The 22,898-nt window shown below is 39.6% G+C and overlaps 1 protein-coding gene and 1 non-coding gene across 2 annotated transcripts in view; one reads left to right on the forward strand and one right to left on the reverse strand.

Moving 5' to 3' along the window:
• Window positions 1-6,439: 6,439 nt before the first annotated feature.
• On the forward strand, window positions 6,440-6,603 carry LOC121089690. Its single transcript, XR_005828317.1, has one exon. It is a non-coding gene; the product is annotated as a U1 spliceosomal RNA (small nuclear RNA).
• Window positions 6,604-8,372: 1,769 nt separating this feature from the next.
• Window positions 8,373-22,898, reverse strand: part of SEMA3E (semaphorin 3E) — a 139,412-nt gene continuing 124,886 nt past the window's right edge. The window contains exons 14-17 of the mRNA XM_040596692.1: window positions 20,402-20,568; window positions 14,436-14,503; window positions 12,776-12,915; window positions 8,373-10,165 (exon numbers count right to left, since the gene is read on the reverse strand). Coding sequence (XP_040452626.1) covers window positions 9,713-10,165; window positions 12,776-12,915; window positions 14,436-14,503; window positions 20,402-20,568 — 828 coding nt within the window. The 3' untranslated portion in view covers window positions 8,373-9,712. The remainder of the gene's footprint in view (window positions 10,166-12,775; window positions 12,916-14,435; window positions 14,504-20,401; window positions 20,569-22,898) is intronic.

A 22,898-nucleotide genomic window follows, 5' to 3' on the forward strand; every position in this document is an offset into this window, starting at 1 on the left:
GTTATTGTTTGGCAGATCCGTCAGGTGTTTGATGCCTGGGAAGCTCTGATAATTGCAGTAGCTCCAGGGCTTGCTTTCAAGTCTTGTAAAAAGTATGTATGCCAGGGCTACCAACAGTATCAGCTTTTCATCATTGTGACTCAGGCCTACCAGGAGGTGAGTTTTTTTCTATTCTGGACATCTTCTGAACTCAGAAGAATTAACAGTGGAGCTAACAGATCAGGAGCAGCTCTCCAAGTGTATCTCACAGAGGGGTGGGAAAGTGATACATGGCTAAGGCCTAGCTGGATCATATGGGTTTCTCAGCAGCTGTCATTGCTATTACTAAGGCGTGTGAAGTATTTCCTTCTAACTTCATCTTTTTGAAAGCTGGAACTTCATTCAGTCAACAAATAAATCTGCATGCACTTTTTTTCCTCAGTACCTAGTTCTGTAGTGATGTAAGAAATTGGAGAAACAAGGCATTAAATGTGCAAAAAACATGCAGCAGAGAAGTCATCTTCAGTTTTCAACCTGGATATTAAGAGGTACCAAAGAACATGTAGTTTTCACCTAGTGCTTCCTCTTAAAGATAACGTCACACCCTGCTGAGTTGTGACATCTCTCTTTGAGGACCAAGTAATAGAAAGATTTTACAAATGACTGGCACACAAATCTGAAGCCAGAGAAAGACATAAGCAGCTTTACTTTGCGTTCAACACATACTAAATGTGGTGTAATTAATTGAACTGTGATATTCACAGGATCACAAAATCACAGACCAGACCAGATTGGAGGGGATCTGGAAAGACTATCTGGTCCAACCTTTCATGGGAAAAGGAGCCCAGATGAGATTATGCTATTTGCTTGTGGTAGAAAGTCCCAAAGAATTCCGAGTATAACGGAAAGCAAAGTGTTCCTTGTGGTGGTGAAGATGTTCAGTCTCTATGAGATCCTGCCTCTGATTTAAAATTAGTCTTCCTTTGAACAGAAATCTGGTCCTTGGAGTAGCATAAATGAAAATATGGAGAGATTGCTTAGCATGGAGATCTCTGTGGTAGCTATCTGCTACTGTAATTAAAGAAGAGGCTGGAAATTAATTGCTGCTTTGCACAATATTGCAGAATAGCTTGAAGGCATTGCCACAAGGACCTAGTTTAATTGCCTGAAATATGTTTTTGGAACTGTTTCTTCTTTTGCCATATATTTGATAATCCTTACATTGCACACCTTACAAAAAAGTCTCATCACAAAACGCACATGATAATAAGACATTGGTTTCTGTTCCTGCAGCACTCGTGTGGTACATCCAGTATGAACAGACAACATGTGAGAGGTAAACCTCTTCTTAGGACTACGATCTGTACAAATGCCTCTTGTTGTGTGCCCCCTGGACTTGTCATGTTAGGAGATAGCCAGCTCTTGCTGGAAGAAACAAAATAGTTTGTCTCCAAAGAAAGCAAAGCTAGAAGCAACTTCTTTTAAATCTGGTACAAAATATCTACTGGTTGTAGATTCAGCAGGTTAGTTTTACTGACTTAAGGTAAATGTCTTGTATGCATTAAAGAAAGACACACCATCTGTGCTGCACAAATCACTGCCTTGACTATGTCCTTGATTAACCAGACCTTGGTCTATTTGCCTGTCTAAACCTTGTGTGAGGAGAAGGGCCTTTGTTGTGCTGATGACAGGAAGGTTCAGTTTCAGGTTAGAAGAGATTTCCCACAACATGGCTTTTGTTCATGATTACAAAAATAGACTAATTGCTTCATTTGATACTGGTTTTAATGTGGCTTAAAAGACCCCATTCTTATGTAGGGGATGGACTGAATATGGGACCAGAAAGAGATCACAGTCCATTTTTCAGCTCTCCTACCTTTGAAAGTCTTTTACAGCCTTATGCCTAGTGAGATGGAAGAAAGCCCACCTCCCCTATAGCCTAAATACAATAGGGGATAAATATGATCCCTCTGTAGCGTTTGAAAGTGTAGCCTGCATGCATATTCAGCTCCCACCAGGTTAATAGATTTTTTTTTTTGTGGGCTTTCCATAATTGTAGTCATGATGGCCCTCTGTGCAGACTGCTTTACAATTGAGAGCTCTGTGGAGCATATGGCATCTGCTGACCAAATGGTGCATTTGCTTAATTTTAATTCTGTGACACCAGCTCTCCAAGAAGGAAAATTCAAACTACAGAAGTTACTAACAAATACTTCTTTTTCCTGCCACCTTCTCCTGCATTGTACTATACCAAATGCAGTGAATTGCAAATAGTCGTTGTGAGTGAGAAATGGTTCCCCGCATTGTCCACCCGCTTCCCTACCAGTCATCCTACATCCAACTCTCTCTCACCAACAGGTCCTCTAATCCGGGATGCTTGGCTCTCACCATGTAGGTTTTGCAATGTCTCCTACAGGACTTCACAATCCATGTGTTGCCTGGTTCCCTGGATCAGAGCAGAGCTGCGCTTAAACACACTGAAGACAAACAGTGGTAAAAATCATCTCTACTGGGACATGCTCCCTGGCACAAGCTGTAGAAGGGCAATCCTCTTGGCAGCTTCAGCCCCATTGACAGCTACAGAAGAGGACATGGAGACCTTGAGTTCATACTGGCCATGTGTTTGCCACGAAAGATGCAGCAGGTGGCCATGTTAACCAGTCACGAAGCACTGAGGAAGCCCCCAAAAGGCCACCTTTGTAACTATTTCTTCTCTGTGGATTCCTAATTTGTGCATTTTAAGTGCTTTGAAAAGAATGGATGGGATGGAAAACATTTTGAAATATGTTTTTTTCTTTTTTCTTTTTTTCTTTTGTTCTAAGGCAACAAAAGGTTATTTCTGCCTTTCTGGAGCATATTCTCTATGCAATCAAAAATCCCCCCACAATTCACCAATTCATAATCTACCCAGGCACAGGAACTATGATAACAAATTACAGTTCAAGGTCTTTTCTAAAAGCTTCTGGGGGTGAGCAGTTCTCATATCATTATATAATCCTACACCAACAGCCAAATATTCATCTGCCAGTTCACAGTTCTCTTTGCCCAGTGTAACACTTAATGAAACTCGGAAAACAATGCCACAGAAGTATGGAAAATAGGCAAAAAGCCAGAATGCAGAACAGAAATGGTAATGTTCTAGGCTGGAACATTCATTATTTCAAGATAATATTTTACATTCTGGAGGTTAAATGAATTGTTACAATGAACATACTATTAAAAGGTCAGTGCACTTTGAAAAATTATTAAATTTTTTAGGTGTTAAAAAAATATCTCTGCTTTTTTTCAAAATTATTAAAATGCAGGAACATAGAAAAGTAGGTATTCTTTGGAAGTTATACTTCAGGTTTATGAATATCTTTTTTCACAGAAATGTGGTATACAAGTGAGTGAGCACTTAATTCCCCTAGCTTCCAAGCAAATCTAAATAACAATGATTTCTTATTAAACTTAGTATCTGATGAAATATGACCTCTGAATAACTAAGAATACATCACTTTCTGCTTTTAAAAAACTGTTCCCCAATTTATTTCTTGATGAATGCTGTCAACTTCATCCTCCCCACTAGCTTTAATTGCTAGCTCTCTAAGACAAAACTGCTCAGAAGTAGTTACCATATTATCAGCTATATTGGTAGCTCTGATGCTTTAGAGTATTTACTTTGTGCCAAAAATTAGCTTGAAATGTTCTTTCTGATTACCTTAAAGCATTGTGGTGGAGTTAAACTGGTGAATCATCTCATCCTAATGAACATATATTAGAAGGACCTGATAGATAGTAATCTAAAAAATTGTATTTTTCTCCAACAATTATGAGGAAAAATAATAAAAAAGAAACAACATACAAATGAATAAAACCCAACACCTTATCCCCCCCTCAAAAAAATACAACAACAAAAAACCAAACCCAAACAAACAACAAGAAACTCAAACTGAATCAAAGAAGCCTGAACAACCACAGGCTCTTGTGCTTTAAACATTGATATGGACTGTACCCTAGACTCAGTCTGACAAGACCATGAATGGGCATTGCTGTAAAGAGGCTTTACATTCCTTGATAGACTTACTAACCTCTGAATTTTCACTTTGATACTCTTCCAAAAGTTTCTACCCTATAGCAGGAATGACTGAACAGGATGTGTTACTGATACTACCATAAACCTAAGCTGCCAGAAAAAAAAAAAAAAACCAAAAAAAAAAAAAAAAACCCCAAAAGATTCATACAAACATGCCCTTACACGCTGCTTTTGGAGCCCAGGCTGGGGTCTCAGGGTGGCACCGCATGTGTTGATTTAACTTGCCCACTCACCTGGCACTACCCTACATTGCTGCAGCATGACATGGCATCGGGTAGTGGGGGAGCTTTGCCTGGCCACAGGCTTCTGCTCCAGTAAACAACAGAGTAAGGGATGATAAAATGTATTTTCATCTCTCTGGTGGCTGTTGTGAAACTAAACACATTTTGAACATAAAAAGCACTATAAAATATCCATTCTTTTTAAGGATTGTAAAATAATAATGTAGTAACTAACACATTTAAGCAGAAGAAAATGCAGTTAATGAAGTACTAATGTTCTGTGTGCCTGAGTTAAAGCTACAAGTGGAATATTTCCATTACCTTGATTCTGACAAGGTCCACAGTGCATTCTTCAAATTCTAATCATTAATAACATATAACAAATTCAAATGCAGAAAATGCTCATGGTGCATTACTCATGCCTATTGGTCTTGGTCTGTAAAATTCATCTCTTATTAGTGGGAAGAGAAGACAGTAAGCTTCAGCTGTTGCAGCATGATGATGATGATGATGGTTATTGATATTATTGTGTGCCTTCACAGACATGCTTGAAGTCCATGGTGAGGGCACTGGGTGAGTGCAATTCTTCAGACTGAGAAAAAATCATCATGGGCTGTATGTGTGATTTTGTTGGATATGCTGAATTTCAAACTTGCTAGAGTTATTCTGAGAGTTCATAATTTAAATACAAATGCATCCACATTAAATGTAATCCTAGACTGTACTTCTTCAAATGTGGCTTTTCAAAGATGTGAAAAACCCACTGTCACAGGCATTAAATTCTGCAGTTGTATTAACTGACAGTGCAAGTAGAGATGGGTTGTTTCAATGGAGTTTTCTGGGTGTTGCAATTGGGGAAGTCTACTGAAACAAGTTATTCACAGTGGCTCTTTAGCTCACAGATGTTCTGAAACAGGATCTGAATCCAGGCTTCTCCTCCTGCAATTAAATCTGCTCTTTCCAGATATGGATAAGAATCTCAGGAAAGCTAGGAATTGGGCAGCTAAGGCTCTCCTGCCCCAACTACATTCAACTATGCTCAGTCCTGCACTTCTCATTTCGGCAAATTATGAGCACATGTGTAAAAAGGTTTAACAATCTGTTTCCTGGTTCAACATTACAGGAGGGTCATAGCTCAAGGGGGCAAAGTTGTTTTGTGAAATGAGATTACAGTGATGGATTAGGTTCATGTTTGGTAAATTTGTTTGGAAATGTGTGCATCACTGTAAAATGTTGATTAACTCATAGCTACCAGTAGCTTTACTTGACATTGCCAGCCCTGCCATTTTTCTCTTTGCACTGCTAGTCAGATAGCTTATTTCTTCAAGAAATTAAAATAAAAAAAATAAATAAATCACTCATTACTGGTGGAGAAGTAAATTTTACCCAAAGGCAGGACTTGTCAATCATGTCTTCATTTATGATAAATACTTGTGTTAACTGGACATGAATTCTCCTTTAAAAGCAGTAGTTTGGTGAATTGAACAGGATTCCGGGGCTGATAGGAATTGCGGGCACCCTGCTAGGTTACAGATGTAGAAAAGCTCACTTTCAGTGCCTCTTATCTGGACAGTGCAGCTTTCAGAGACATTTGTGCCTTCTGGACCCAGAGACATAAAGTTGCATAAATAACTCCAGCTTCACTGCTCCAAGGTAGGATAAGGAGATTAATGGACTTTTTAGGGAAACTGACAGACTGCTTTTTTAGGGGAAAAGAAAACTGATTTCCCCCCCTCCCCCAAAATTAGAAGAAAATTAAAGAACAAGAGAAACTCTGTAACTACGCTAGTTATGTTAATGCAAGTGCTTCTTCTGTTAACTCTGCTATTCAGGTACTTGATGTAGGGCAGTTATTTTTCTTTCTTGCTTACATAAAGAGATCTCTTTTGTGCTACAGAAAAGTTGTGTAGAACCTAAAAGCCTGTTTTGAGCCAGGAATTTCATGGCAGGCTAGCAGTCTTCTGGCTTCGTGCCCAAACAGAATCTGAGAGTTGCAGTAGTTTGTACAAGGTGGTGCATTTACATCTCATTGATAGCAAAAGAGCAAGAGCAAGAGCAAAGTGTTTAGTCCAAGCGATCTGGCTTGTCCCTCATCAGGACACAGGGCAGAGCTCAAAGAGTTATCCAAATTGTTGTTTCTCTGTGAATTTCCATTAGTTAGAATCTTCCTACCTGGCAGGGGAGACACCATGATCAGGCAGGGTTTTTTCCCAGGGTGAGGCTCATCCCCTAAACTTCAGGTGTGCTGACCCCTGCCATTTCCCCAAATGCAAGAAACTCGAGTGCATAATTTGTGGTAGTGGGGGACTGTGTTTGTGATGGTTTTTTTTTTTTTTTATTTATTTTTAAAAAGGGGAGTTGGACTAGATAATCTCCAGAGGTCCTTTCCAATCGTGTCCATTCTGTGATTCTTTGATTCTGTGTTTAAGTGACCATGTTCCACTCTCAAAATACATTCATGCAGCAGATGATGCTCTAATCATGGCTTTCTCAAATCTACCTGACATTAACAGACTGAAGTTACTCATTATCCTGTGCCACAGTTTCCCACTTGGTTACTGTATACTAACATCCCTCTGTCCTGATCTGCTCATAAAATGCACAGTAAAGGGCATCTGTAAATAATGTGTGACTACTGATCTGCACATAGTCATATTGTCTGGTGAAAATAAATGATGAGGAATAATACAGATTATTTCAGCCAAATATGGTTCTTAATTATATTTATAATTTGACCACTTCATGCACATACAAAATACATCAAACTCATAATGAAAAGAAGCAGACAATGCCCCCCAAATATACAAAGAAGCATTTTAAATAACATTGTCTGTATGAGCACATTTGTGCGTATCCTTCCAAAATACATTGTCGCTCTTTCTCTTCTTCCATAGATGTCATAGCACTCTTTGAACAAGACCTTGTAGTTCTGAATTCTCACAGGCATTGCAACCATGAAAGCAGCAAAGTGTGAGCTAGAAATTTAAATTTTAAAAGGTAAGTAAAGATTTAATGCAATTCTCCACATGTAACCGCTAAGGAGATGGGGAGCTAAAAATACATACTGTTATATTAAATCAGGATTCCTGGTTTGCGTATCACATGATTTCCATCTGAAATCTCAGAGAATGGGACACAAAGTTGTTCTGTCAGGCTGAGATGCGGTTATTCGTTTCTAATAGTCTGTTAATAGTACATTTGGCACTAGATAGTAGCAAATGAATCAGAAAAAGTAAAATATAGCTCCCATTACTGTTGAGAGGAAGCAGACTCCATAATTCATCAGAAATGGATTTCAGCGGTGTTTTAACAGTTTTCCATCAAGGATGCCAGTGAGGATTGTATGGGGATTAGGTATAAATCTGGGATACTTGTTCTGTGCATGTTCTCTCTGACACAGCCTTCAGTGCTAGCACTTTCCACACAACAAAGAATCCTAACTCCAACTAAGTTCCATTAAACTGTCACAAGAAAGTGAGTTTATCCAGTCACCTGCATAAGATCAAAGTCAACAACTGCGTAGATCCGTGCAAGGCTGTGCACAGTGTCCAGTCCCATCTCTTAGACAGGCATTCTAGCTAAACAAAGCAAACCCTCAGATAAATTGATTTACTTGACACTGCCTGGCTGAAAGATGTATCTTCTATTATAGTGACACAAGGTGAATCCCTGTTTTCCTCATACTGCAGCTGCTGACAGAGGGTGCCCATGGGCTCCTTTCAAACACTGGGACAGACTGTTCCCAGAGGAGCACAGCAAGGCTTGCTGGTCCTGCCAGCAGCTGAGAGATCCTCTCGCACACAGCCTGTTTAGAAAACACTGGGTTAGCATCGATTGCTGCGTTTGTTAACACAGCAAACCTAGCAAATCTCTGTTACCCAGGCTGTTAATTCCCGCTAAGTCCATATCCTGTTTCCTGATTAGAAGTTGAAGCTGAACGTGAACCTCTTCGTGGCTGATGAGTCCCTCCTATAGTTTCTTGGTGGCATCAACATCTGTATCAGCTTGGTTATTTTCCCTGTTGGCATCAGGGTCTTATTTGGAGTTAACTCATTTGTGACTCATTTGTGTTTATTAACCTCCCTATCTTTTTTTTCTTATTATTTCCAATTTTTAAAAATATCAGTTCATAATGTAATATCAGATTTCTTAAGTAGTGGAATGCTATTTTTTCTGCATTTTCTTCATCTCATCTCTTATACTCAAAGAAATATATATTTTTTTTTTTTAAGTCAGTCTTGAAAGACTTTGATTGTAAGTGATTTTGTTCTTTGATCTTTCCTGGTATCATTCACAAAAGCAGCAAAGCAGCCCTTTTGGCCAGAGATCACATATCAGGAAAAGATTTACCTGGAGCAGAGCCTTAAACTATAGAAACACAGCTGCGTATAGCTGCTCTTGTTTCTAATCTGCACCCTAACTTTTTATGACTGCATTTTACCCCAAAAGCACATCAACAATATAAAACATTACTTACTTTAAATGCTGTCTTTCCAGTATAAATGACTTACAGCATTGCCTTCTAAACCTGTGGATTTAGCACATAGAGACTAGAAGTGTGTGATGAAAATAAACCAGGTGTGGATCCGGGTAATACTTCTTTGCTATACACATTTCTTCAGAAAATCGATGATAATATTGGCTTTTGCTCTGTTTTGCCACAAGAGGGCACTCCCTCAATTCCTGTCATTACCAACTCAATGTCCCTTACTAGAAGCAAGATAGGCTCGTTTTCTATCTAAACCCTTATTCCAAGTTTTTATATAGGTAAGTTGAATAATTTCATTGTTTGTGTTCTCAGCATGCATTTTACTTACACCATGTTACTAGGCAATATTATTTAGCTGTGAGAGCACACTGCGCTTCATAAATAACCGATCAGGCAAAAAATTGTGGGAAGTAAATAGGATTTCCCTTTGTTACCTTTAGAGATAGCAGCACACTGTATTAACACAACTCATTGTTCTCAGTGATAAACTCAGACAGGTCACAATCAAAAGGAAAGACCTCAAGATGTGCCACTTTCAGAAGCAGGAGAAATTTGTGAAACAAAGAAAAGAGATATTTTTCATCCACTTGTGAATGCTTACCTATTTGAATTTGTTAAATATGCTGTCATGTGCAACAATATACAGCGCAAGCATGGTCCACACAGGAAAATGATTCAAGCACTCAAAGTTTGAAGATTGTCACGTCCTCCCTAATGCAAAACTCTGCTTTGACCTACTTTGAATCAGATAGTTAAGAAGATTTTGTTTAAAATGCTTCTAAACAGTCATCACGAGTGTACAGTATAACTTACCATAGCAATTTTGTTTTCAGTCCCAATATTTTATATATATAAACCTGTGTCATTTACCAAACCCAAGACTGATTTCTCCCACTTACATAAGTCCAAATGAAATTTTGCTCAGAAACAGTCGATGGAATTTGTCCATCAAGAGTCAGCTATGTTCCTGGGCAATCGGTAATGCTCTGGCCTGATCCTTGCCTTCTTCTCCTGAGGGTTGGCGTATTTCCACTTGGATGGAGACATTTTCAGCTTTTTTCTCTTCTTATCTGTACACCACACTTTTTCACAGTATTCTTCCACCCTCTGGAAGTTGCTGTAACCTATCAGTTGAAGAAATTCTTTGTACCATGGCTTTGATGCCTGAGGTATACTGCTCTGCATCGGGCATGGCATTTTGTGAGGTATCTCCTCCTCATAGTCTTTATTGAACATCTCATCTACACGTTCTTCCTCGACTATTTCCAGGGTGATTTTCCTGACAGTGTGAACAATGCTGTGTTCCACCGTCTGACAAAAATAAGTCCCTGCATCCAACCGATGCAGCTTCAGGAATAAGAGGCCAAGATCCATTTTGATTATTCTATCATCAGTCTTCACCTGAAAAACAAATTCATGCAGTTACAAAGCACAGCCCTCTGCTATTCCATTCAATCACAGCAATTACTTCTGAACTGTACATTTGTGAATACAATATTTAATTTTGAGAGGAAGATTAGAGATCCAAGATTCACAGTTTCTAAGTAACAAAAAATTTTACTTGAAGTAAAGAAGAAATGGAGCTGTGAAAGGAAAGCACTCTGGAGTATCTGGCCAGCATGGGAGGACAGAGTGGAGCAGACAGTCTCCTGTTTTCCCATGATGGGTTAGTCACTTGGGGCTAAATCACAGAGGCGAGTAAGCTTGAAACATTCCAATAAAATACTGAATGGAAAACAAATGTGCATTTGCCAGCTTACCTGTAGTAAGTATCCCTGTGAACTTTCTTGTACATTGACAAATGCCTTTCAGGCAACATTCATAGGTATCTGTATAACTGCAGGACCATGGAGAACTTACAGCTTCAGTTCTGAGTTTGGTGTTCGAGTTCCCCCTACAGCTCCTGAGAGAGGCATTCACAGATGCTCGCAAGCAGGGAGCACTGAGCTCTCTAATCCAGCCATCAGAAGCACCCAGGGCAACGGAATCCTCATCTTTCTATTCAACGGTAAAGTGCTGAATATTAAGCAGAAGAGAAATACTGAGAGCAGCCCTGCAGAGAAGGACTTGGGGATACTGGTGGATGAAGAACTGGATGAGAGCCAGACATGTCCACTCACAGCCCAGAAAGCCAACTGTATCCTGGGCTGCATCACCAGCAGCGTGGCCAGCAGGGCGAGGGGGGGGGAAATCTGACCCTCTGCTTTTGTGAGACCCCCCTCCCCTGCAATGCCGCATCCAGCTCTGGGGTCCTCAATACAGGAAAGACACGGACCTGTTGGAGCAGGTCCAGAGGAGGGCCATGAAAATGACCAGAAGGCTGGAACGCTTCTTTCATGAAGAAAGGCTGAGAAAGCTGGGGTTGTTCAGCCTGGAGAAGAGAAGGAACTGGGGAAACCCTGTTGTGGCCTTTCAAGCTGTGAAGATGGCTTCTAAGAAAGATGGAGAGACACATTTTGCCAGGGGCTGTAGCAATAGGATGGGGGGAAATGGTTTTAAACTGAAAGACAGTAGGTCCAGTTTGAATATAAAGAAAAAATTTTGCCAGTGAGACACTGGCATAGATGGCCCAGAGGCTGTGGATGCCCCATCACTGGAAGTGTTCAAGGACAGGACTTTGAGAAACCTGATCTAGTGAAAGACGTCCCTGCCCATGGTAGTGGTGGGGGGTGGACTAGATGATCTTTAAAGGTCCCTTCCAACCTAAACTATTCTGTGATTCTATGACTCCATGATTCTATTTCTTTCTGCTTTTATTTGTCATTTTCTAATGACTGTATTATTATTCATGAAAAACTGAATAACTTTCAGCAGGAAATACGAAAACAAATCTGTCTTAGTAGTATAGAGACATACTGGAAGGTTAGAGTCTGTTCAAATTTACGCTACTGGCGTCCAGTATCTGAGCTGCTGCATCCAATAAGATGTGTATATAGTAGGACATCCTCCCCACCTCACAGTTCACTACCTTCTGTGAAAGACCTGATTAATAGTTCTATTGTAAGAATGATTATGCATAGATAGGGAACTTCCAGCTAAATAATTGAGGAAATACCAAGTGTGAAAAACCGTGCAAAGATCTGGGACTTGGACAACACTTCAGGCAAAAAATGTGCCTGAAATAGGGATGACATTCTTGCTTGATTTTAGATATTTAAAGCAGTGTGGCATCCTTGGTTACTTTGTATATTTTTGTATGCAGTGGTTTACTAGTAATTTTTTTACTTTACCAAATGAAGCTGTCTAGTTCAGCATGAGGTGATACCACTGGCTATAACTGCACTACCATCTAGTCTGACTTCAAAGGCAGCCTACATTGAGAAGCTCCTGGGTAGATCTCTTTATTATAAGTATACACATTTTCTAACAATCAGATGAGTCCAACTCCTGAGATGTGCAGATGTCTGTCTGAGCTGGGGTCTCACATTTGCAGTAGAGCCTAGCTGCTAGGCAGTAAGGCAACCATCCTTATCCTTTGGCAGTCTGAGGCTTGTCTCCCTACATCTTTCCACATACTAAGTGGAGACAGCTACACTGATGTGCATCAAAGAGGTATTGAGGGGTAAATATAGTAACGCTTACAAAGTACTTTTATAATAGCGAAATATATGTGAAAGAGGCAAAGAATCTACCAACACCTCTTTTCAGAAGGTTCTGTAATGTAATGGGTGAGGCAGCAGGAACGAATAGATGTTAAACTAGACTAACACTCGGAGTGATATGTGCACATTTCACCTCTGCAATAACGTACCAAGAGAGGTGATGGATTCTCTTTTGTTTTGAGATCTTAAATCGGGCTTCACTAGATTTCTAACATCTGCAATCAAGATGCTGAATGCCATCACCAGATGAAATTCTTAGGTCTGTTAATTCAACAGAGCAAATGAACATAATGATTTTCCCTGACACGCGTGTACCTTTCAGCAGTTGATGACAGGCCTTTCAGTGAAGATGTAATATTCCTAACAGTGGGCTCTTTTACTTAAAATGTTAGTATATAAGCATATTTACCTCTTCCTTCTTAGTGTCATGTGCTCGCTGGACAAGCCAGATTACTTTTGCTTGTAAGGTCCGAGGGGTGCACTCCAGAAGGGTGCTGTTGTACTCTATCCCATAAACAAGGCGCTCCTCAGTCTTCTCTAGGACTTCACCTGGAAGGAAAACAAAAGTTTTAAAAGTATGTGCTACTGCCAATACTTGTTAGTCCCCATATGCAGGGTGTATTTACTTTTAAGAGTGAAGTTCAATTCAGATCCAACCAGATAGTGACTGAAAAGTGGTGTCTGGTTAAGGTCTGACCTGCTAAATGAATTTTTCCATCATCTCAGACTCTCACAGGATCTGTTCCTGAGATAAAGGGACCAAACTGTGCCATGATTCAGCTAAGATTATGCACAGAGAAACAAATTTCAGTGTTTCACACTGCTAATTGCTTGTGCATGGTTCTTATGAATAGTTCATCTATTTCATTTTCACTCAGTGAAACAGGAGGATTTGATGAATGCTTAAATATAATAAATAATGAAATATTTTTAGGGATAAAAATGAGAGCACACACCTTTTGCAGAATGAAACTCTTAAAAACTCTACTGCCCTAACCAATATTATACATGTCCATGTTATACACCTGGAAAATGAATGTATAGTTTTGGCTCAAGGGTGCTAATAAAACCAGGGTGAATGAAATTAATCAAAACTCAATTCTGATTTTCCATCCAACAAAATATCTGGAGGAAGATAAGCTAGATATTACACTAATGATCAATTGCCCTTATTAATGAAATCATCTTATTCCGTAGTAGTGAGAAATATTCTTGAGACCAATCAATTTTACACCCTTAAAAATACAGGGGTTGATATCACTGTGATTTCTTATGGTATTTTAAACTTACTGTGTAATTAGTATTTCATATTGGAATATACTTTTCCAAAATCTACTGTATATTACAATGGACATCAATTTTAATGATGCTTTCTCTGGTTAAATAACTAATATATACCTAAATAATTTTTCTCTGGTTATCTATCTAAAATAACCTTTTATATTTGATTTTTTTTCTTCTGTAAGTGCATTGGGTGTTATCCTACAAAATACTGAGGATGTCCAGGCAACTGTTTTCTGTCTGTTTTGCCATTGCCAATACCAGTGTTTGAAATCATCACTTTCCACGGTCTGGACAAAAGCATAAGACACAGTATTTTTTTTGTATTATTTTTTTTTTTAGGACAAATCTTGATAATGATCACAAAGAAACATTTGTGTTCTGGCATGTCATTGCCCGTGTCTATGCTACAGAGCTCCTTCAGTTCTGGCTGAGTGCTCTGGCAGTATTTCATATTCATTTCAGGATTCAGCCCTGTTATTTCTTATCCCTGTCCCATTTTTCCACTTGCATGTGTGTTGGAAGCCCTTACGATGCATTAACCACATCCCTAGTCTGAATGGCAGGGCTGCATGAGCACTATGGGATGCACCCAACCTGCCATCGAAACAAAGTCATTCTTACACCTGGGTGACATGGGCTCATCTCTATGTCTCTTACAACTTATTATGGGAATATGCCAGTAAAAAACCTCAGGTGAGATCATGGTCTGGCTCATACTCTTGGCAAAGTCTGTGCTTTCTGCTCCACGTATTTGCTAATAATTCATAAATGTGTGAGTAGTTTACCAATGAACTGCTGGCCAAAGCACTGCTGCGCTGCATTTCCGTGTCGAACATCTTGTCTGCGGAAACGTCTGGAGGGAAAAAAATGGGGTTGTTTGAGATAACAAGTTTAGCTTACAGATTGTTGGGTTTATGCTGAAGTGGCATTCATTAAAAACATAAGGAGCTAAATCTTGATTCCTAAAAATTTAGCATTTTTGTGAGAAATGCTCATTTATGCCTTGGTATTTTTGCTCTACTCAACCTATTGGGAATTATGTCTGAAAAAAAAGAGACACACACTTGACTGGGGAAGAGGCATAATTGTGTGTCCAGTTTATACATAACGACACTATTTTTATAAATACTAAACCAAGATCTTCTGAATGAACTGGGCAACATTCAGTGCTAGGAAGATTCAAAGGGACCTTTAGCCTGTCTTTGGGTTCTTTTTTTTTGGAAGCCAAGGAAATTGCCCTGCTTTAGTTTAGAACAGTTTGCCACGTATGTCAAAGGTAGTTCTTATATCCTTCTCATGCTATTTTTTTTTCACTTGGGAATATCAAAACGCAGAGGAAATACTTTCTTTTATTACCTCTGTGTAGCAGACACTTGTTAAGCTAATTTTTCTCAACAGGGAAACAAATGACTGTTGTTAAGATCATTTTTCTCAATAGGGAAACAAATGCAGTCATGACTTTCCCATGCCTAGAAAGGCAGCTAGTAGCAGAACTGTGGTCAGAACCTGTGAGCCCTGGCTGTGTTCTGGAAATAATGCAATTATTTTTGAAAGAAAGAAGTGTTGTGAGATCTGGGCTTCAAATTCTTCAAATACATTTACAGAAAAAGAATGAAAACTGTAATCCTATGGTGCATTCCCAGAAGAACAGTGCTTTTATATGGCAGTTTTTTCCTCTGAGTACCCTGATATACAAAATCAGAGATTGCTTACTAGGAAAACAAAAGAGCTGGTTGGAATGTCTTATCTTGCTAGATGTAGTACTTCCAGCAATCTGAAGTTTAATTACACTAAGGATAGTTTTCCTATATATTCATAAGGAGTAATTCTACACAGTATTACCAATGCCATACATAACAGATTAACAGAAATATGCATTGTAGAAAATCTTACACAGCAGGTATGCATACTGCATAAATCATACATGATAGAAACAAGCAAAGCCAAGCAGTTTTGTTATTCTTTGCAATTACTACTTAAAGCTTTTCTCCAATGCTATTTGAACACAAAAGACAATTTTTATTTGGCACAACCTGAGTTTACTGAAGCTATTTAAATTTACACTATTAAAAGATCTTGCCCATGGGTGTTATTCATATTTCTAAACTGCCAGTAGACGGTGATTATTTTCTGAGTTCTGTCACCCATATGGACTTTTGATCCAGTGGTGCTGGTGGACCAAGGGGACAGCTTTTACCTTTACTAATATTCAGCAGAACCAATGTTTTGCCAGTGTTTTTTCAGCGGAATCTGCAAATTCAGTGGGGACTGTGTTGGGCCATTTAGGCAGAAGCACTGAAAATGCATGTATATTATCAAGCAAAAAATGAGATGCTGAGATAGTAATAGGGCTTTATCATGCCCTGGGAGTTCTCATTGTAATGTATAGATGCTGCAGATTTGTTTACTGATAACTCTGCTAAGTGTCACTGCTGAATAATGCTGCCACCAGCTTTGCATATCTGTGTATACAGTTTAATCAGAAGAGGTATTCTCTTCCACAAATATACATAAATACTATAGACATAAGCCTTGGGGGAAAAGGAAAAAAAAAAGTTTTTACTGCTGTCAGGCACAGCAGCCCTATGAAGCAGGAACAGGACAGTTAGTAGGCATGTACTATTTACCCTTCAGTTCCTGAAGATCATTGTAGAGCTAAAAAAATCCTTGTCCTGTAAAACAGGATATTTCTCTAGTTGTTTGAACCATTTGAGAAAAAGAGATGTTTGTTTGATGGAATTTTTCTGTTGTGTGAAGGCTGAGAAAGATATTTTCACCAGTGCCTTCACTTGCTACTTTTTTGAACAGAAGGAAAAAATGGGGAGAGGTGCTGAAAGAGAGAGACATGCTGGGAAATAAACTTATTTCACAAATACTGAAATAGTGAGCCTTGTGTTCATGTTTTTTTGGGTTGTGGTTTTTTTTTGTTTGGTTGGTTGGTTTTTGTTTTGTTTGTTTTTTGTTTTTTTTTTTGTTTTTTTTTTTTTTCTTAGTAATCATTTCATTCAGAATTCCGTGAATAATAGAGTAACAGAAAACTCCTAAGATAAACCACTGTAAGGAACAATGTTCAGTGAGTAGCAAATGTACTGAACAATGAAAGTGTCTTTTGCAATCTATAACTTCATTAATTTAGATTTCAGTCTGTAACTCTACGCTTTCAGGAACTTAGTAAAAATGATCTGCAAGAAAGCAACACAGTGATCATCATCATCACCATTACCATCATCTCCATGTTTCTGTATTATTTTTCAAGGCATAGATGAGGCAAAGTTGAAGAGTGTCAGGGGCTTACACAAATCATTGAGGTTTGTGTAAGAAACCAGCAGGATGAGCTTGGTTTGCCGAACCGAATGTGCCAACTGGGGGACATCTGGGTTCACACCCGGATTTAGCTGCAAGGTGGCAGCATCCCCTCAATGGCCACACCCCTTATCCACCACGCCCTGCCCCGCCCTGCCCCGAAGCATCTCTCTGGGGTGCCCCCAGCCGGGGGCGGCTGTCACTGCCCCCTCCAGCCTGGACACCCTATGGTGGGCAGGCAGCAAGGAGGGCCAGGAGGCTTCAGGGGGTTGAAAATATTTTTTTGGGAAAAAAAACCCTGTTCGGTGCTCCCTTGCTAACCATGAGAGATGAAGAGCATGTTTGTGTACTTGCTGGTGGAGCGCGTGGTGGGGAAAGAAGCCAGAGAGGGAAAGGAGGCAGGAGGGCGACCGTCAGCTTCTTATAATTAGCTGAAGAACCACAGGTCACCAGACCTACTCAAGCTGAAAGACATTTTAAAATGACTTCAGCTGTTTTTCAGCCTGGATGGTGAGCTGGCACAGCAAAGAACCTCACTTGTAGAATTTTGTGCTTGTTTAGATAAAAATTGAACCTGCCTAAATCAGACTGCAGAGGTAATAGTGAACTAAAGCATTTAAGTCCTGGACCTCTGCTTTCTCAAGTATACTTCATGGAAATGGAATGCAATATAATTTCCCTCTTTATCCTGTACATGCCTTAATTAACAGTTGTTCTGTTTCATGTTTCTGCAAACACTTGTCGCACCTTGGGGGCATTAGGCTCTAAAGCAGATGATAGCATTTGAATTGAAGCAGGGAGAGCATGTTCATTGTACATCTCTGCCTCTGTTCAACTCTTCACCAGTAGGACTGGAATTAAAAAGAGATCACTTAGCAGTGCTCTTTCTTACTGCACTAGCAAGGCTGCTCTTACAAATCAAAAGCCCACCTAAATGTACCGTACGAGGGTCACATTTGAGCAGACTGAGGTGGTATTAAAGCCTGCTCATGTGTGCTGTAACGTAAGGCACAGCTCCATGAGTCGCGATGAAGGGAGGGCTGCCAGGAACAGAGGAAACAAGTGCTCTCCAATACCCCTTGTGCTCACATCACTTGTACTATCCTGTGCAGCGTGAGCAGAAATCTGGAGCTCTGAGACAAGGGTAAATTAAGATGTGTATTCTCTGGGATATGACATTAATTCTGTCTGGAGCCCAAAGTTGCCATGGCAGGGTTATCACCTGCACAGGGTCGCTTTGTACCAGAAAACTTCATGTTGTCTACTGAGACCTGCCTTTTCCAGCAACGCTCTCCACCTGCTGCCTAGGAGGAGGCAACTTAAAATGACTTCCATACATGTCCTGAGTAGCTCTCCCTGCCTCTTCATGTACCACAGAATGTGAGCTCCTAAGTTTAAAATGCTCTGAGCCTCAACTATGCGCTAAAGTGAACAAAGCAAATGCCATCTGTCCCTCTCAATGTGTTAGCTCTTGCTGGCTGTTCCCCAAACTCTTATACGCAAAAAGTTTTGTAGACGTCAAGCACATTCAATTGAGTGCAAATCCCTTCTCCACTGCTGCAGTGCTTATCTTAAGAGAAGGATGATGATAACAGCAGTATTTGCTTCTTTTAGAGACTGACCTGCTGAATGGTGGGGAGGTAAGGCACAGGAAGGTGCCTGGGGGGCTGCCGGTACCACTCAACCCTGGATAAATGCCTATGTCAGGGGACTTAAAGGCTGCTACTCTGGAAATTGTCTTAGGTGAGAAATATGCTAAAAATGTACAACAGAGTTTGGGACTGAGTGAGTTTCTCTTATCTTTTCTTACACAATAAGTAGCCTGCAGAACAAAGTAAATGCTCCTACAGTCTTAGCAAGCTGCTGGGAAATATCTTAAACCCCTCCCTTCCCCAAATTATTTTTATGACATTAGATGAGTAACCCATATGCTTTATAATTACGATAATCCAATTTCTATTTACTGTAGGAAATTAATCTGTCTGACCCACTACATAGCTGCTCATCTTTCTTAATCTGGGGCCTGAGTGTTTTAGCCAAAGTCTTCTCACATTGAGCAGACAACCAGAGCCCGCTTCTTCCCTTAGGTCTGATTGTAAGAAGCATGAGAAAATTACGCAATCCTGCTTGTAAAAGTGGTGTAAACTCCCTACTTGGTTTAACCTATATGCCTTAGTGTAAGAAGTCCAAGAGATTCTTAATTATGCTGAGTCATTGGCTGTATTTCTCATTTTTACTTTTTAATGTGCCTTACACCAAAAGTTGTACTACCCAGTGTAACATGGCTGTGCTCATTATCTTGTAGAAAATATCCACAGAAACGCCTCTTGTGCCTGGCTACAGTCAGCAGTGCATTTGCTTGAGCTCATCCAGGTTCATGGAAAGATAAGTTGTGTAGAACGAAAAACAAATAAATAACACCCCACACACACACTATCCTGGCTTTCCTTAAGAAACAATAATAAACTGGGATACTATGATTTGGTTTTGAATGAACCATCTCCTCTGGTTTTCAGGACTGTCTCCAGAAGTCACTCAATTCATTCTAATCCTTGCAGGCCATGTAGGTCTAATATATATAAGCACATATTTGCAGAAACAGTAATTGCAAAAAAAGCCACCGAAAGGATTTGAATTACGCATGACCCAAATTTTGCTGACTAAGGCTAGAAATTACCCTTTTTAGTGGTAAAGCTCACTTAAGGTCTTGTTTAAAAGTCTGGAATAAAATATGTATGTTCTAGTATCTGTGTAGCTGAATCACAGGCACTGGGTTCGAGAGGGAATGAAGGAGGACAGGTATGTGGGAAATTACTGCACAAAAGAATGAAGGCCAAGAACCATGAATAAGTGAATGGTGACAGGGAGAAGTCCTCTGCCCAAGGCAAGACCTAAAGCACTTGAATTAGGTTTGTGCTTTGAACTGACCTCTAGAGAAACTTCTTTTTATAAATATATAAATAAGAAAGGCTAAGCCTAACCTTAGCTTTTGCAGATGCTCTGGTTTCATTTTGGCTTGTGAAGGTATTTGACTATTAACACAGAATCTTCTTCACTCTTCTGGGAAATTCTGTTGTGTATGTTATTGCAGAATGATATGTCTGCTGTATAATACTACCAAAATAGGTCTCTGATGTTGTAAAGAATCTTTCCTCTGCATACCAAAAGAGGCATAAGGAAACAGAAGTTTGTTTAATACTTACTGCAAATAATTGCTAAGTGACTTTGCTTCATTCATAAAATTATTCCTGGTGCTGCAGTTTATGCCATCCTGTTAATACGGCTCCTTTGCAGTCCCCTAAGGTTGCACTTAATAAATATCTGACACATTTTCTCACTGCTCCGTTATTTTTATGAGGGGGAGATATGAATATCTTTGTGTTGTGGTAGGAACTCTTCACGTAGGTATTTTGCAAAAAGGGTTGTGAGGGAAAGCAGCAGTTCTCACCTCTTTGCTTGCATTCCTGTGGGGTAGTATCGGGAGCAGGAGATCCCATCCCACGCGCAGTAGGGATCTCGCGCGAGGCAGCAGTCAGCACAGGCAGTGCCGTACATGTCACACTGGTGGAACTTCACTTGGGCTATGACTGACTCAGATCCAACGTAAAGCTGTTGCTGAAAAAAAATGCATCACATACAACTAAATTCCCAGAATTTCTGCTAAAACTTCTGTTACCAATGGAGTTACTAAACAAATGTTAGCTTTATCGTTGCTCGCCAGTTGTGCATCCAGCCTGTGCCCTGAGGGAGGCAGAGTTGCTCTGTAGCAAAATATCTAATTACAGACTAAACTCCTGCATGAGCACAGAGGAACAGAAAGAAGGTAAAATAAACAATTTATTTTGGCATTTCCTCGCTTCTGGAGTTTCAGCTTTGTAAGCTTTATTTTTGAATAGGCAGTTTAGGTTTCTTTTTCTTCCTCAAGATAGTTTCCAGTGCCTCCCTCTTTACACTTCCCTGTCACCTAACTGACCTGCAAAAAAAATCTTGACATGAAAAGCTTTAAACAAAGAAGTTCAAATTTGCAAAAGTTATAAGCCACTTCAATCTTAAAATGGGAGCTCTCGAGTAAATTTAACTCTTGATGTGGCTGCTTACAATATGGTCACACGTGCATAGTCATACTATGATTTGTATAATCCCTCCATGCACAGGAGATAGATATATTTTTTTTTGTCTCCTGGTGCTGTGCAGCCTTTCCTTACAAATTAACAGCTCACAATCTTCCTCTTTAATACTTATTTGTAGGGTTTTGGGTTTTTTTCATCATTAGTGCTAAGACTGTTTAAATCTTCTGAGTTCACATAAATGTCCTTTTCAAATAAATTAAAGATGATCAATCTAATTCTTGACATGCTGGTATAATAAATTCAGGAGAGAACAGCTTGGATTTACAGGTATTTTAGAAAAAGTCTTGTTGCTGGTGAAGGTAAACGGTCTGAGCACAGTGCGCGCTGCAATAGGAACTGCTTATGCACAGCTCACTTCCATGGTTTTACCAGTCAGAAAAAGGATTCCCTATGAACATTTAAGCTGTGCTTATCCTAACGGCCTAACTTAGTCCATATTCCTGCTCCTAGACCAAGCTTTCAAAATCTGACATTTTAAAATTGTTTAAAGCTGGAACACACTGGCAGCTCATTTAGTCTGGTTTACTGTCACTTATCTGTCACAAACCACAAAATTTAATACAGATAATTCATTCTTTTTCCTAATTAGACCTTCTATATCTGTTTAGATCACAGAAATTTAGCTTTCAGAAACGTCAGGGGAGAAGACTAGGAGATGCTGGTAACAGCAATACTTGAAGAGTTTTTCGGCTGAGATAAACCAGATGACAGTAGCAGGAACTCAATCTGCCAACTGGAATGAAGAAGAAACCTGGGAACCTTGTTTGAGGGGAATTCTTTCTTGTCTGTAAAGGCTGCAGTGTGCATGTCCCAGAAGACATGAACACTTTCAATGAGACATATGACATGGGATTTTCTCTTTCATCTTTTAGCAGGGGTAAAGACTGCTCTAAGTCTTGGTTCATCAGGGGAGGGCAAAAAGCATTGGATATCTAGCCAACTGAACATCAAAGAAGAACATTCCTTCCCAGTCTCTGCAGATAACTAGCTCAGCCATGAAACATGTTATTTTGTTGTACCACTGACTTGGTGAAGACTGGTTAGTGTTATTAGGGTAATGAGACAAAACTATCAAGGAGGTCTCCACAGGCTCACTAACCCTAAGTTCAAAAGAGGCCAGCCAAAATGCTCAAGCTACATAACTTTTTCCACATAAACTCAACTAAGTTATATTTATGTTTATTTTAAAGACAAAATTAGTGCTAAACCTGTCCCTAACACATATTCCAACATTTACTTGTCCTCAGTATCAGAAAACTATCCTATTTCCAGATTAAGTTTATCTATATCAAACAAGGTGAGCTTGGTTATTTAATCTGACATTGCTTTGCCATCAGTGTTTAAAAAGCCTTACACTCATACAATAGGAAGTCACTCTGGTAAAATTTTATACCTGTCCTCTTCTCTCTGTCTCCTCTTTGATATCTTGAAAAAAGTTAAGCTACTTTCACTTTTCACAATCAGGTTTATTCTTCAAGCACTGGATTGCTTTGGTGGCATTTTTACGGTTCTCTCCAGATTTTCCAGATACTTCTTGAATTAGCAGAGTTAGAAGCACTTGGGAGCTGGATGTGATGGAGAAAGACTACTTCATTTTTTATAGAGTATCTCCTTTTTACTCTTCCAGCACAACCCTTTCACCATGACATTTCATTGAGAGCTAAAGGTAAGGCAAATATCTGAAATGACACTGAAGTCTTTCTCGAAATAATCACTCAGGTGCGTTGTTAGACAATCTAGTCTCGAGAGCTGCTTTCATAGTCCATGGGCAAAAACCCAGATTGATCCAGGAAATAATTCAGAATACACTACACC

Source organism: Falco naumanni, chromosome 5 (assembly GCF_017639655.2).
Source record: "Falco naumanni isolate bFalNau1 chromosome 5, bFalNau1.pat, whole genome shotgun sequence".
Lineage (NCBI taxonomy): Eukaryota > Metazoa > Chordata > Aves > Falconiformes > Falconidae > Falco > Falco naumanni.